The following is a 15,788-nucleotide window of genomic DNA, read 5'->3' on the forward strand; positions in this document are numbered from 1 at the left end:
TCTATCTATCTATCTATCTATCTATCTATCTATCTATCTATCTATCTATCTATCTATCTATCTATCTATCTATCTATCTATCTATCTATCTATCTATCTATCTATCTATCTATCTATCTATCTATCTATCTATCTATCTATCTATCTATCTATCTATCTATCTATCTATCTATCTATCTATCTATCTATCTATCTATCTATCTATCTATCTATCTATCTATCTATCTATCTATCTATCTATCTATCTATCTATCTATCTATCTATCTATCTATCTATCTATCTATCTATCTATCTATCTATCTATCTATCTATCTATCTATCTATCTATCTATCTATCTATCTATCTATCTATCTATCTATCTATCTATCTATCTATCTATCTATCTATCTATCTATCTATCTATCTATCTATCTATCTATCTATCTATCTATCTATCTATCTATCTATCTATCTATCTATCTATCTATCTATCTATCTATCTATCTATCTATCTATCTATCTATCTATCTATCTATCTATCTATCTATCTATCTATCTATCTATCTATCTATCTATCTATCTATCTATCTATCTATCTATCTATCTATCTATCTATCTATCTATCTATCTATCTATCTATCTATCTATCTATCTATCTATCTATCTATCTATCTATCTATCTATCTATCTATCTATCTATCTATCTATCTATCTATCTATCTATCTATCTATCTATCTATCTATCTATCTATCTATCTATCTATCTATCTATCTATCTATCTATCTATCTATCTATCTATCTATCTATCTATCTATCTATCTATCTATCTATCTATCTATCTATCTATCTATCTATCTATCTATCTATCTATCTATCTATCTATCTATCTATCTATCTATCTATCTATCTATCTATCTATCTATCTATCTATCTATCTATCTATCTATCTATCTATCTATCTATCTATCTATCTATCTATCTATCTATCTATCTATCTATCTATCTATCTATCTATCTATCTATCTATCTATCTATCTATCTATCTATCTATCTATCTATCTATCTATCTATCTATCTATCTATCTATCTATCTATCTATCTATCTATCTATCTATCTATCTATCTATCTATCTATCTATCTATCTATCTATCTATCTATCTATCTATCTATCTATCTATCTATCTATCTATCTATCTATCTATCTATCTATCTATCTATCTATCTATCTATCTATCTATCTATCTATCTATCTATCTATCTATCTATCTATCTATCTATCTATCTATCTATCTATCTATCTATCTATCTATCTATCTATCTATCTATCTATCTATCTATCTATCTATCTATCTATCTATCTATCTATCTATCTATCTATCTATCTATCTATCTATCTATCTATCTATCTATCTATCTATCTATCTATCTATCTATCTATCTATCTATCTATCTATCTATCTATCTATCTATCTATCTATCTATCTATCTATCTATCTATCTATCTATCTATCTATCTATCTATCTATCTATCTATCTATCTATCTATCTATCTATCTATCTATCTATCTATCTATCTATCTATCTATCTATCTATCTATCTATCTATCTATCTATCTATCTATCTATCTATCTATCTATCTATCTATCTATCTATCTATCTATCTATCTATCTATCTATCTATCTATCTATCTATCTATCTATCTATCTATCTATCTATCTATCTATCTATCTATCTATCTATCTATCTATCTATCTATCTATCTATCTATCTATCTATCTATCTATCTATCTATCTATCTATCTATCTATCTATCTATCTATCTATCTATCTATCTATCTATCTATCTATCTATCTATCTATCTATCTATCTATCTATCTATCTATCTATCTATCTATCTATCTATCTATCTATCTATCTATCTATCTATCTATCTATCTATCTATCTATCTATCTATCTATCTATCTATCTATCTATCTATCTATCTATCTATCTATCTATCTATCTATCTATCTATCTATCTATCTATCTATCTATCTATCTATCTATCTATCTATCTATCTATCTCCCCCGACGTCAGTCTGAAGAAGGGTCATGACCCATTCCTTCCCTCCAGAGATGCTGCCTGGCCCGCTGAGTTACTCCAGCATTGTGTGTCTATCTTTCATGGAAACATCCTCTCCACATCCACTCTATCCAGGCCTTTCACTATCCAGTAAGTTTCAATGAGTTCCCCCTCATCCTTCTAAACTCCAGTGAGTAGAGGCCCAATGCCGTCAAACGCTGATCAAATGATAACCCGCTCATTCCTGAGATCATTCTCGTAAACCTCCTCTGGATCCTCTCCATCGCCAGCACATCCTTCCTCAGATATGGGGCCCAAAATTGCTCACGATACTCCAAATGCGATCTGACCAGCACCTTATAGAGCCTCAGCATTACATCCCCGTTTTTATATTCTAGTCCTCTCAAAATAACTGCTAGCATTTAGTTTCCTTTCCTTAATGCTGTAATGCTATATCCTACATTCTACTATTTTTCTCTTTGCACTAACTGTTGTATGTGTACAAGGCTTGATTGCGCACCTATATAATATGATTTGACTGGATAGCATGCAAACAAAGCTTTTCACTCTATCTTAATACACGTGACAATAATAAACCAGTACAAAACCAGACAGACTGGTGTGTTCTTCGTGACTTAATTGTCTCAGTTATCACTTGTGCTGGACAGCGATGGACACTGCAGTTCCCCACTCAGAGTACATTTTGTGTTCTTCATCCACCAAGTGCTGGTTGATATGGAGGTCAACTGGCCCATTGCATGTGGGAATCAAGAGATAATTCCCTATGCACAACCTGTTTCCATCAGGCTTCAAAGAGTCCATTTTTAAGACCCCCTGTGGCCCTCCTCCATTAGTGCATGCCATTGAATTACCAACTTCTGTTGGAGCTGTCACACCAACAGGACAGGATCCAGGGATCACAAAAACGGAGTCTTGAGCTTTCTGGCTGAAGGGCAGGGTTTTCTGTGAACAACTATATCAGGCGGCAGCTTGACTTGTCTGTGTGTTGCCGGTCTTAACAAATTATAATGGAATACCTTGTAAAGTTGACTGAGCTGAATATAGCTTCTTGTATCCACGTCAGGTCATATTCACCTGAAAGCCACTTGATTAGATAAATGCTATTCATGCTAATATCCTCACAGTATATATTTTCTGGATGAAGGTTTTGTTTCCAATAATGTGAGAGTCAAAAGTATTATTTGGTCATTTTGACTCAAGATGGAAAACTCAGTGCACCCACTTCACTGAGTTAATGCTGGATTTTGGTTTAGGAAATGCAAAACTTTTAGTCTGGGACCTGATGCAAAACCACTCACTCCCCCCCTCCCCCCACCCCCCCCATGCCAGTCTTTCAGCAGCTGAACAGGCAGTGCAACGCAGCTAACCAGACACTGAACTTGTCTCAAATGTGCAACTACGAGAGTGAGAAATATATTTCAAAGACCATCAGTAAATGTATCTTTTACAATTTTAATATGATCCACAGTATACAAAACAAAACATATCAACAATACATGCCAATATACAGAACATTTACAATCTATAGATATTCCCAGTTAAATGAAATGTACAGTCAGGAGCCGCAGGCCCCTCCTCTTATATATGAACAATTGACAACATCTTCTTGAATCTGGAACAAGTTTTTATTGTGTTCATTCCGAGCTTGAATGTTCAGATGTTTGTTTCATCATCAGTGTTCAGCCCTGGAATCCTCGTACTCCTGGGATGGGTAGAATGAAGACAACTGTTATTTTTTGATGGGCTGAATTTTATGCTTTTTTATTAGTCATAATAATGATAACAAGGTAATTATCTGACTCAGTTATACTTACATTTGAAGATTCTTCATATGATAATTCTGCTGAGTGACTATTCATCTGAATGAAAATAATCATATGTACATTTTTAGACACCTTCCAAAAAAGAGTGTTAGTAATATTTGCTTGTAAATCAGAAAGAGAGACCAATTTACATTTCTGAAGAAAAATGTGGAAACGAGTAACTGCAATTGCTGGTTTACATAAAAAGTGCTGGAGTAACACAGTAAGACAAGCAGCATCTCTGGAGAATATGGATAGGGATGTTTCGAGTCAGGACCTGTCTTCAGACTACCTTAAATTTTTGAGATTTTTTACAATATATTCTTTCACTTTCTCCGTAGCAGCAATGGTCAATGGCAATTCTAATGTTGCAGAGGTGTTCCATCAATTGGTCACAGTGGTGCTGAACTTCCCCAGAACTATAATGATTGCCGATGACATGAGACGAATGTAGTTTAGCTTAGAGATACAGCATGGAACCAGGCCCTTTGGCCCACAAAGTCTACGCTGACCAGGATCTTTGGCCCACTAAGTCCATGCTTTCTCATTCATACTCATTCTATGTTATCCCACCTTCTCATCCACTCCCTACACAATAGGGGCAATTTTACAAAGGTTAAATTAGACTCCTCTTACAATTCCACCAGTTTATCTATCCACATGCCATTGGACTGTGTGATATTTGATCTAGATCACTTTAAAGTCCAGAGAGCAACTAACTCATTCTCAAGGTAAAGCTAACAATCTTCAGGCAGTGTAAAGCCCAATAGCAATTGCGTCATTACCTCTTGAGAGCAATTAAATACAATCTTCAGATTCTATTCTGATGTTGCTCAGACCAAGTTTCCATATTCATTCCAAGTTACCTCTTGTCATGAAGCTGTTTCGGCTCATTGAGTCCACCTCCTCACACAGAGCCATTCCATTCCCCACTAATTTTTCCTGCAGCCTATTCTTCCCACACTCCCATTAACTCCTCCAGATTGTACCACTCACCTACACACATGGGAATATTTACAGTGGCCAATTGATTTACCAACCTGAACATCATTGGCATAGGGGAGGAAATGGGAGCACTCGGGAGGAACGCTGTCATTAGAGGGAGAATGTGCATATTCCAGCTAAAACAACTGCAGAGGTCAGGATAGAACCCAGATTGCTGGAACGCAGAGGTAGCAGCTCTACTAACTGTGCACGGTGACAATACAACACCTTACTGCAAGGGAGAAAAAGCAGATTTAAAAATATCTTCTTAAACTTACATTTGAAGATTCCTGGAGTTCTGCCTCTTCTGAGTAGCTTGTCACCTGCATTGCAACATTAGGAAGGGGGGTCAAAGAATGCATTTGGTAAATGCTTACTAATTATAATTTAACTCCAAGCAGAAAGGTTTTTAATGTAAAATTGTTCAGCATGGACATGTGAGAACTCTGATTCAGTGGCCCATGGTTGCAGTGAAGATGTCCACACTATACCTAACATGTCATACATTGTACAGCAATGATCTTTACAGAATTGGTGCATGAGCTCTGGATCAATGGTTAAGTATTGATGGGGGACACATGCCATCAATTTTGATATCAAACTTGCTATTCAGTATCAGGAAGAGTCCATGATGCTTATTGTTGTTGAATACAAAAAAACATTGTTTAGTTTAATTTGGAGAGACAGCATGGAAACAGGTGATTTGGCCCACTAAGTCCATGCTGACCATAAGTCAACCATTCAAACTAGTTCTATGTTATCCCACTTTCTCATACACTCACTACACACTAGAAGGGAATTTACATAGGCTTGTTAAATTTTAAACTTGCATATTGTTGGGATGTGGGAGGAAATTGGAGCACCCAGTGAAAACCCATGCAGTTACAGGGAGAACGTGCAAACTCCACACAGTCAACACCCTAGGTCAGGATAGAACTTTAGTCACTGGGATTGTGAGCTGCACCATTGTGCCACTTTGTCTCTGACGCTAACCCTTGTAACTGTCCCCTTGCAAAACCATTTCATCTTCAGAGAAACAATTTATCCTTTGCATTGGGGTCAATTCAACAATCCTTATCAAACATTGTAAAACCTGGTTCTAATCCGTAAACTAAAGTAAATTGCTCTCCCACAGTTGCTGACAATCAAGATCATAGGAAAGCTATCTTACAAGTTCCCAGTTAATACTCACATCTGATGTCTCCTCCAATGATGTCTCTACTGATCTGGTTTTGACCTGCATGAAAATAAAAGACTATTTAAACATTTGGCAGAGGAGAATAAAATGTTATAAGAAATATAATGACATTTAATTTAATGTTAAGTTACAAATTAACCATTGCTAAATCTGGGCATTTTGGAATTTCAGCTATTGCTAAGTTTTGGAGTGAAATATTCCACACCAAACAGCTCACATTCTGCATTGTGGTAATGATCGGGCAGGGTTTGGTGCAGTGGGGACAGTGAATAATCTAACTGAGATGACCATTTCCATCAACCAGTCTCCGCTAAGTTGACCTTACATAGAACCAGTGCATCAGGTGAGGGAATGTAAATAAGACCGCCGCCAAGATGCCATCACATGTATCTGTCCTGATAGTATGGTTGTTGTCAGGGTAGAATGTTCTCTCTGATTCCAGGTCACCCCATGTTCAGTGAAAAACAAACTCATCCTCAAGCGGTTCAATATTCTGGCTGCAGTAGGTGAGCACTTCAACCCCTCTTCCACTGTCACTGGTGGACATGGATCTCCTGATTCTATTCGGACACAGCTTAACCTAATTTTGCATTTAGTATTGTTTATTATTGTTAAGAATCAGAAGATGAAACTTCCTGGATTAAACTTACATTTAATGTTTCTTCCAGTGATGTATCTTCTGACTTGCTTTGCACCTGCATTAAAATATTATTCAGTTGTTTAGCTCAGAATTTATTGATACATGATATAAATGCAGTTCATTTATGTAAAATGTCCAAAAATGTTATAAATATAGAATTGTTATCTGTGGTACTTTTGCAGTTGTACTCAATTGCTCAGTATTCAAGATCAACAAGAACATTATCCTACAAAATCCCAGCTGATACTTACATCTGTTATCTCTTCCAGTGATGTCTCTTTTGATCTGGATTCATCCTGAATGGAAACATTAATATTTACAACTTCAGTGTGGAAGAGTAAATAACCATCTTATAAATAGTACTATTTACCACCATGCACAAAATTTAACTATTGATCTATTAATGAAAGTTTGATAAAGCTAGCTAAGTGGCTGAATTTGTAGTGAGAAAAATGTTATGAATTATCTCATGTCCTGTTGTGCAGCAAGCTGCATGCTCAATGCATAGACTAATGGGAGCGAGGTTTCCCATTACCTGCATTGACTCCCTCATAACTATTAATGCCAATTAGTCGAGGAGACCTCATGTGAGGCTGCCCTCAGGAAGCCATTTGCTGCAACTGCCTTGATATTGCCAGTGGATGGATATTCCAATAGCATTAGTATTCCCCTCCCCTAATGTCCTTTGGGACGCACCAATAATTAAAATCCTCAGTTCTATCTTGAATACTTATTGAGTTGAGAGTTGTAAACTTACATTGGAAGGCTCCTCCAGTGAAGATTCTTCTGATTTGCTTTTCACCTATATTGCAAAATAATATTTGTATGTTTATCACAAGATTGTTTGTGGCATTTGGCAAGTAATAAACATTTATAATACTACAAAGAATACTAAATTATGGGCGGAGAATTGATAATCATGGATATTTCAGTGATGAGGTTGGAGTGAAGAGGTCTTCACCAAAGCTATCAGCAAAGGGTTGTGGTCTGCTGAGAGGTTCATGGATAACATATTGATCGGTGATATGTCATCAATTAGGACTTATTGTATTAAACCTGGTCCCATCCAGCGAGCGCCAATTGTTGGAGATCCATGTTGAGTCATTGAGTCATTGTGGATAGAAGTGAGAAATTGTAAGGGTAAAAAGACCCTTATGGGAGTTATCTACAGGTCCCCAAACAGTAGCCTGTAGATAGGGTGCAAGTTACATCAGGAGTTAAAATTATCACGTAACAAAGGTAATACTACGGTGGTTATGGGAGATTTCCACATGCAGGTAGACTGGGAAAATCAGGTTGGTACTGGACCCCAAGAAAGGGAGTTTGTAGAGTGCTTCCGGGGTGGATTCTTAGAACAGCTTGTACTGGAACCTACCAGGGAGATGGAAATTCTGGATTTAGTGTTGTGTAATGAACCAGATTTGATAAGGGAACTCAAGGTAAAGGAACCATTAGGAGGTAGTGACCATCATATGATGTTTTAATCGTCAATTTGAGAGGGAGAAGGTAAAATCGGAAGTGTCAGTATTGCAGTTGAACAAAGGGGACAATGGAGGCATGAGGGAGGAGCTGGTCAAAGGTGACTGGAAAGGGACCCTAGCAGGGATGATGGTGGAACAGCAATGGCAGGAATTTCTGGGAATAATCCAGAAGATGCTGGATCATTTCATTCCAAAGAGGAAGAAAGATTTGAAATGGAGTAAGAGGCGACCGTGGCTGACAAAGGAAGTCAAGGACAGTGTAAAAATAAACGAGAAGACGTATAACATTGCAAAGATGAGCAGGAAGCCAGAGATTTGGGAAACTTTTAAAGATCAACAGATCCTATCACTTATGATCTATGATCTTATGATCTTATGCTTATTTGATCTGTGGCTATTTGAGATTATGGAGATTATTTGTCAAGTTACAAATCAATACTCACGTTTGATGCTTCCTCAAATGAAGTCTCTTTCGATTTAGTTATGTCCTGTGTGTAAAGAATAATGTTTACAAATTTAGTAAATAAACTCATATGTAAGAACTGTCATTGTCCTGAATTGTATAAGTGTGCAGTTACCTCAATACTGGTTTCACTTGATTCTATTGAGTCACTCTCGCTGTCAATGGTCTTTAGACCGTCACACTCCACATCAACGTCAGCCACTTTATCAGCAAAATATTCCACACGGCTTTTGCAAAAGCCTTCACCCTGTTGGAATAACACAATGTATTAAAGTTACCAGACAAACTCTGCACTGAAACTGAATGTGATTTCGGTCAATTTTCAGCATTTTCTCAAATATAAATCCAGAGTGCCAATCTTTCCTAAAATATAACTCAGTACTTTTTCTGATTGATTTACATCAATCCTACTCTTTCTCTGTCATCTCCATACCTATTTCCCCACACCCACAATTCTTCTGCCACTTCGGCCAGTCAACTATCAATCAGTTTTATTTTCAATGTCTTGCAAAATGTTATGTATAATTTATGTTTTTGAATATTTGTCTGAGTCTATGTGCTTGTAATACTACTGCAGGCAAGATTGCAATTGTACCGGTACCTCACCCATACTTGTGCATATGACACTAAACTGAACTTGACTTGATAACCCCAGCCAGTCACAGAGCAAACATGCATACTTCACACCGGCAGCACCTGAGATCAGGATTGAACCCGAGTCATTGAAGTGGTGAGGCAGATTCATTGGTGTTTCTCAGTAGCCACTGTTCTTTCTCTTTATATAATTCAATACCCATAGGTCTTTGTACCGTGTAACTCAGGAGCTATTGACTTTAGGTGTTTCAATGCTACTGTGCAATTCACCACTCACAAGAAATTTTTCTGATGCCACAGAGAACTCTGTACTTACCGCAATTTTTTTGGAGCGGAAATAACAGCTGGGGTCGTCAAATTCAAACCCGGAATTCTTGGAGCAGATGGTTTCCTTCACGGTGAATGTTAAATCCACATTGTAGGACAGTTTTCCTGTGCGATAGGTCTGTTAACAGGTAATGGGTCATTAGTATGTTGTTGCATCCACCATGCAGAACAGGCTCTAGAGTCATACTGTCATACAACATGGAAACAAGATGTTCAGCCCAATGTATCTGTGCCAATTAGCTTTCATAGCCAGGCTACTCCCATTTACCTGCATTTGACCCATTATCCCTGAATATTTCGCATCCATGCACCTGTTCAAATGTCTTTTAAAAATTGTCATTGTACTTGCCTCTACAGTTTCCTCTGGCAGCTTGTTCCATATACACATCACCCTCTGCTGAGGAAATTGCCCTCGGGTCTCTTTTAAATCTTTTCCCTCTCACTTTAATGCCCTCTAATTCTGGACTCCTCTATTCTGCAATCGTTCACCTATGCATCTCACGATTTTGCATACATCTTTAACTCCATGCTACAGAGAAAAAAGGTCCAAGCCTATCCAACCTCTCCATATAACTCAACCCCTTGAGTCCGAGTAACATCTTAGTGAATCCTTTCTGCACCCTTTCCAGCTTAATGGAATCCTTCATACAACAGGGCAATCAGAACTGCACACACTACTCTAAAGGTGGTTTCAACAATGTCTTGTATGGATATTTTCTCAGATAAAGCTTTAAGAAAGAATGGTCTGTTTTCAATGCAAATGCCTGCACTTGGCTTTCAGAATTACAAAGCAACACGAGCAAAATATTTAACTCATCCAATTATAAGTTTAACCCTCTCTTCCTCACTATGTGTAGAATCAACAATGTCCTGGACTCATTAATTGTAAGAGGAAATTAATGAACAAGTGACAGACAGAATTAAACAGAATTCAAAATAATCAGAATTTGAAAATATATCAGAAACCTGCAATTCCAAATGTGGATGAAATTTCAAATTGCAGTTTCAAAGGTGGCTCCAATCTCCAAAAGCAAAGGCAGATCTAGAATTTATATTCTTGAACTGAGATTCATAGAAAATTGAATATGCCGAACATAATATTCTGTACACATTTAGTAATCATTCTCTTACTGTGCTCAGTAATATTCTTGCTTAATTCAGACTGTGAAGCAAACTTAAACTAGGACCACTCACATTTGTCACTCTTCTTCCGGTGAGAGCACACAGGTTGGTGATCTCGGTGATTTCATTCAGCTTCAGAACTGAGATTCTCAGAGCATCCTCAGGAATTGGTCCTCCTATGGAGAGAGAAAGAACGTTTTATAAAATATTTCCCTTTGATGTTGGTGAATCATTGCAGGCCGAGTTCTTTCCCAGTAACATTGATTTCTGATGCTCTCCCTCTCCCCAGCACCTACCTGAACAGTGAAGGATCTGCACGGCAGCGATGGCGAGGAGGAAGGATTTCATTCTGCCTCGAGTGTTGGTTCAGCTGGCTGATTTCTCAGAGTAAAGTTGCTGCTTCTCTCTCTTGATCTGTGTTCACTTCGCTCTCCTTCGGTCTTTATATACCTGCACCTCAACCACATTCAAACACTGAGTCATGTTTGTTCAGCTTGTTGGTTATGGGCACCGGAACCAGATGAAAGGTGGGCTGTGATTATGGGCAGAGGTTCCTCCAAGTATCGTCATCATGTTTAGATTTGGTGGGAAAAATAAGAAATCAGGTTTTATTCCTCAGAATATGAAATAATGAACTAACCGAGGAGAGGAAATGATCATCTCTAATCTGAACAAAACAGCTCTTAGTTTAGTGGAATTTACTTTTAAATGTTTTAGTTTGGACAGGATTATTAATACCCCAGGGTTATCCTGCACTCTTCTAGAATCAAAGATCAATATCGAGAACTCTGTTGCGAGCAACATTATTGATGAATCGTTCGATGATCATTTATCGTTAATATCTCTATCATTTTCTTTGAGCATTTGTCTTTAATATCTCTATTATTATTGGCAATAGCTGATGAGAAGCCATTTACGTGGGTAGGATATCATGAGATGAAATTTCTTGGAATATGCACTGGACTGTTTGGTGTTCCCAAGTCTAGGGGGCAATGTTGTTGTTTGTATTGATCATTACCTCAGGAGCTTTGCTGAATTCACTGGAATTATGTGTCAAGCGTACTAATTGTCATATGCTCTGGAACGGAACAATGAAATTCTTACTTGCTATAGCACTACAGGCTCTTTATTGCAATACCACACCAAATAAATATACAATAATCAATAATGCAATACAATAGTAATCAATAATACTAGGTAACCAGACCATACTGTAATAGTGTAAAACAGAAGTATGTAGTCTAACTTTTTTGCACTTTGGGAAGTCAAACCAGGGCAATACCTTTACTATGCGTTGTAGGGCACTGAGGAGCAGAGAGAACTCAGAGTACAGGTACATTGTTCTCTGAAAGGAGTGACACCGGGAGATAGTGTGGTAAAGGCTTTTGGTACAATGGCCTTCATCAGTCAGGGCATTTAGTATAGGAATTGGGACATCACAGTTGTACAAGATATTGGTGAGGCGGCATTTGGAGTATTGTTTTCAATTTTGGTCACCCTGCTATAGGAAGGATGTAATTTCTCTAGAACTTCGCTGTTCCATTCATAGAATGTCATTAATCTAGCAAGAGTGCAGAGAAGATTTATGAATATGTTGCCAGACATAGAGGAAATGATCATCTCTAATCTGAGGAAGTACAGATTGGACAGGTTAAAGGGCCTGTCCCACTTTAGGCGATTTTAAGGCAACTGCCGGCGACTGTCAAAGTTGTAGCAGATCGCCGAAATGTTCTTTTACCCGACGACAATGACCACGACAATGCCGAGTCAGGTTGAGATTACAGCGTCTTCGGAAACATAGCAAAATTCCCACAGTGTCCATGTTTCTCCGGTGTCCTAATTTTCGCTGAAATCACTGACAAGTTGGTAAGTACTTGAGAATTTTGAACTATAACATCTTGTATGGGTTACTTAGAAACCAAGCATCACTGTAACAAGGCATAAACTGGATTTACTTCCAGTTTACTAATAGCAGTATTAAAAATATTAATTTAAAAAGTGGTTAAGTGGATTTTTGTGAAAGGTGTGTGGGCATTCTTTGAAAATATACGGGAGATGCATATCTGGTTTCTGGGTTGCATATCTGGGTTGTGAGCCCACTTTAAATGTAATGGCTGATGGCCATAAACTTCGTGAAATTCGCTCGCTTACCTGACCGTCAAACTGTCGCCTCCAATCTACCTGTCAAATGTCCTGACGGTAAATAAACTGGTTAAGCACAAGCATTTTATGGTATTTTGAAATGACTTTACTTATTTTAATATAATGTGCTTCTAAATGCATCTAAGAGAAACTAGCAAACCTGGGGACAGCAGGCGACAGCGCCCACAATAAGCAACGATACGTGGCGACAAGCCAGCTGTCGCCGAGAAATTTCACTCCGGATGATTTCTCAGCGACGCGCTGAGATCCACTACGATTCTTGGAAGACTCCTCATGATCATGCCCGCGACACCCGGCGAACTGTCAGTGACAGCCTAGTCACTGGCTGTTGCCTTAAAATCGCCTAAAGTGGGACAGGCCCTCAAGCCTTTATTCTTTGGAGTGCAGAAGGCTGAGAGGTGCTCTTATAGAGGTGTATAAAATCATGAGGGAATAGGTGAGGGAATGCACAGAGTCAGGTGAATCAAGAACCAGAGGGCATTGGTTGACAATGAGAGGGGAAAGATTTAATAGGAACCTAAGGGGCAACTTTTTCACTCAGAGATGGTGTGTACATGGAACAAGCTATTGGAAGAAGTATATGAGGCAAGTACTGTAACAGCATTTAAAAGACACTTGGGCAGGTTTTGAAAAATATGGGGCAAACGCATGCAGGTGGGACTAGTGCAGATGGGGCATCTTGGTCGGCATGGGTAAGTTGTGCTGAAGGACCTGTATGACTCTAAGACTATAACCAATTCAGAGTCCAATGCAGATCGTTGCTGAGATAGGGGTTTGGGTAGGGTTGTGCATAATGAGGATCGATGAGGCATTTTAGTCAGCATGGACTAATTTGGTCTGTTTTAGTGCTGTCCTACTTTATGATTTCATGATTCTTTTTAATATAATCTGAGGAAATATATTTTTAAACATGAATGGAGTCAAGTGAAAAAGAGATTGGGCAAGAATGAGGTTTTGAAGTAAAGGATCAACCATAATCTTACCAAATCGAGAGGAGATATGAAGGGTGCAATATTGACTCCTGCCTGTTGCTTATGTTTTCATGGTCTAATGCTCCTTTGTTTACACCGTCAAAGCTTGTAATAATTTTAGAATTTTCTATTAAATTAACCCTTTGCCCCAATGAACATATCTTGGAATCCTTAAACATAGAAAATAGAACAGTGCAGAACAGGAACAGGACCTTCGGCCCATAATATCTATGCTCAACATGATGTCAAGTAATCTCTGCCTGCACCTGATCCATCGCTCTCCATTCTTTGCATATCAATGTGTCTATTTAAAAGCCTCTTAAATATCACTGTCTTATCCATCTCCACCATCATTCTTAGCAGTAGGTCCCAGGTACCCACCACTGTCTGTGAAAAACCTTGCTCCGCAGATCACCTTTCTACTTTCACTTTCTCACTTTAAAACTATGTCTTCTAATCCTTGACATTGATTAGCCATCCTATCTACGCCTCTTAAAACTTGATATGCATTTTTCTGGTTGCCCCTCAGCCTCCAACACCAGGCAAAGAGTGGCAATAAAGGGGGCTTTTTCCTGGTTGGCTGCCGGTGACTAGCGGAGTTCTGCAGGGGCTGCTGATCTTCACGTTATATATTAACGATTTGGATGAGGGGATTGAAGGCTTTGTGGCCAAGTTTGCGGATGATACGAAAATAGGTGGTGGGGCAGGTAGTGTAGGAAAGCAGGGACTCTGCAGAATGACTTTGATAGATTGGGAGAGTGGGCAGAGATGTGGCAGATGGAATATCGTGCAGCAAAGTGTGGAGTCATGCATTTTGGTAGCAGGAATAAAGGTGTAGATTATTTTCGAAATGGAAAGAGAATCCAGAAATCGGAGGTGCAAAGGGATTCAGGATTACCAAAACGTTAATCTGCAAGTCGAATCGGTGGTAAAGAAAGCAAACGCAATGCTAGCATTTATTTTGAGCGGGCTTGTACACAAAAACAAAAATGTAATGCTGAGGATCTATAAGGCGTTTGTCAGGCCGCATTTGGAATATTGTGAGCAATTTTGGGCACCATATCTGAGGAAGAATGTGCTAGCTCTGGAGAGGGTCCAGAGGAGGTTCACAAGAATGATCCGAGGAATGAGTAGGTAAATAATGATGAACGTTTGACTGTTTGATGAGCGTTTGGGCCTCTACTCACTGGAGTTTAGAAGAATGAGGGGAGACAGAATAGTGAAAGGCTTGGATAGAATGGATGTGGAGAGGATGTTTCCACTAGTGGGAGAGTCCAGGACTAGAGGTTATAGCTTCAGAATTAAAGGACTTACTTTTAGGAAGGAGATAAGGAGGAATTACTTTAGTCAGAAGGGAGTGAATCTGTGGAATTCTTTGCCACAGAGGCCTGTGGAGGCAAAGTCAGTGGATATATTTAAGGCAGAGATAGATAGATTCTTGATTAGTATGGGTGTCAGAAGTCATGGGAAGGCAGGAGAATGAGGTTAGGAGAGATAGATCAGGCATGATTGAATGGCGGAGTAAACCTGATGGGCCAAATGGCCTAATTGTGCTCCTATCACTTCTGATCTTCTGATCTTATGGTCTGATGATCTTATGAACACACCAGAGAAAATAGTTTGGGTTTGTCCAACCTTTCCTTATAGCTAATGCTCTTTAATAAAGGCAGCATCCTGGTAAACCTGTATGTTCTCCAAAGCCTCCACATCCTTCCTGTAATGGGATGATCAGAACTGCACACAATATTCCAAATGCGGCCTAACCAAAATGTCATGGAGCTGCAACATGACTTCCTGACTCTTTTACTCGATTCCCCAACTGAAGATGCAAACATACCATATACCTCATGAATCACTCCACCGGGCCTCTTTCAGAGAACTGTGTACTTGGATCCCAACATCCCTCAATACATCTTAAATTTAACCATCATTCCTCACCACATGCCAATACCTCCATCTTATCCGCTTTTAAT

General features: G+C 38.4%; 1 protein-coding gene across 1 annotated transcript; it reads right to left on the reverse strand.

Annotated features, from left to right (window-relative positions):
- Nucleotides 1-6,018: 6,018 nt before the first annotated feature.
- On the reverse strand, nt 6,019-11,029 carry LOC144596147 (secreted phosphoprotein 24-like). Its single transcript, XM_078404323.1, has 8 exons — nt 10,978-11,029; nt 10,754-10,857; nt 9,549-9,677; nt 8,754-8,885; nt 8,619-8,663; nt 7,452-7,496; nt 6,946-6,990; nt 6,019-6,093 (listed from the first exon to the last, which is right to left on the reverse strand). The coding sequence occupies exons 1-8, from the start codon at nt 11,027-11,029 to the stop codon at nt 6,019-6,021; spliced, it is 627 nt and encodes a 208-aa protein (XP_078260449.1).
- Nucleotides 11,030-15,788: the final 4,759 nt, after the last annotated feature.

Source organism: Rhinoraja longicauda, chromosome 8 (assembly GCF_053455715.1).
Source record: "Rhinoraja longicauda isolate Sanriku21f chromosome 8, sRhiLon1.1, whole genome shotgun sequence".
Lineage (NCBI taxonomy): Eukaryota > Metazoa > Chordata > Chondrichthyes > Rajiformes > Arhynchobatidae > Rhinoraja > Rhinoraja longicauda.

Excerpts from the sequence above, each read along its gene's own strand:
- LOC144596147 (XM_078404323.1), bottom strand. The coding sequence starts at position 11,029 with ATGAAATCCTTCCTCCTCGCCATCGCTGCCGTGCAGATCCTTCACTGT. Across the intron at positions 10,858-10,977 it reads GCAGATCCTTCACTGTTCAG|GAGGACCAATTCCTGAGGAT; the intron begins GTAGGTGCTGGG and ends CTCTCTCCATAG. Across the intron at positions 6,991-7,451 it reads CACTGGAGGAGCCTTCCAAT|GATGAATCCAGATCAAAAGA; the intron begins GTAAGTTTACAA and ends GTTTCCATTCAG.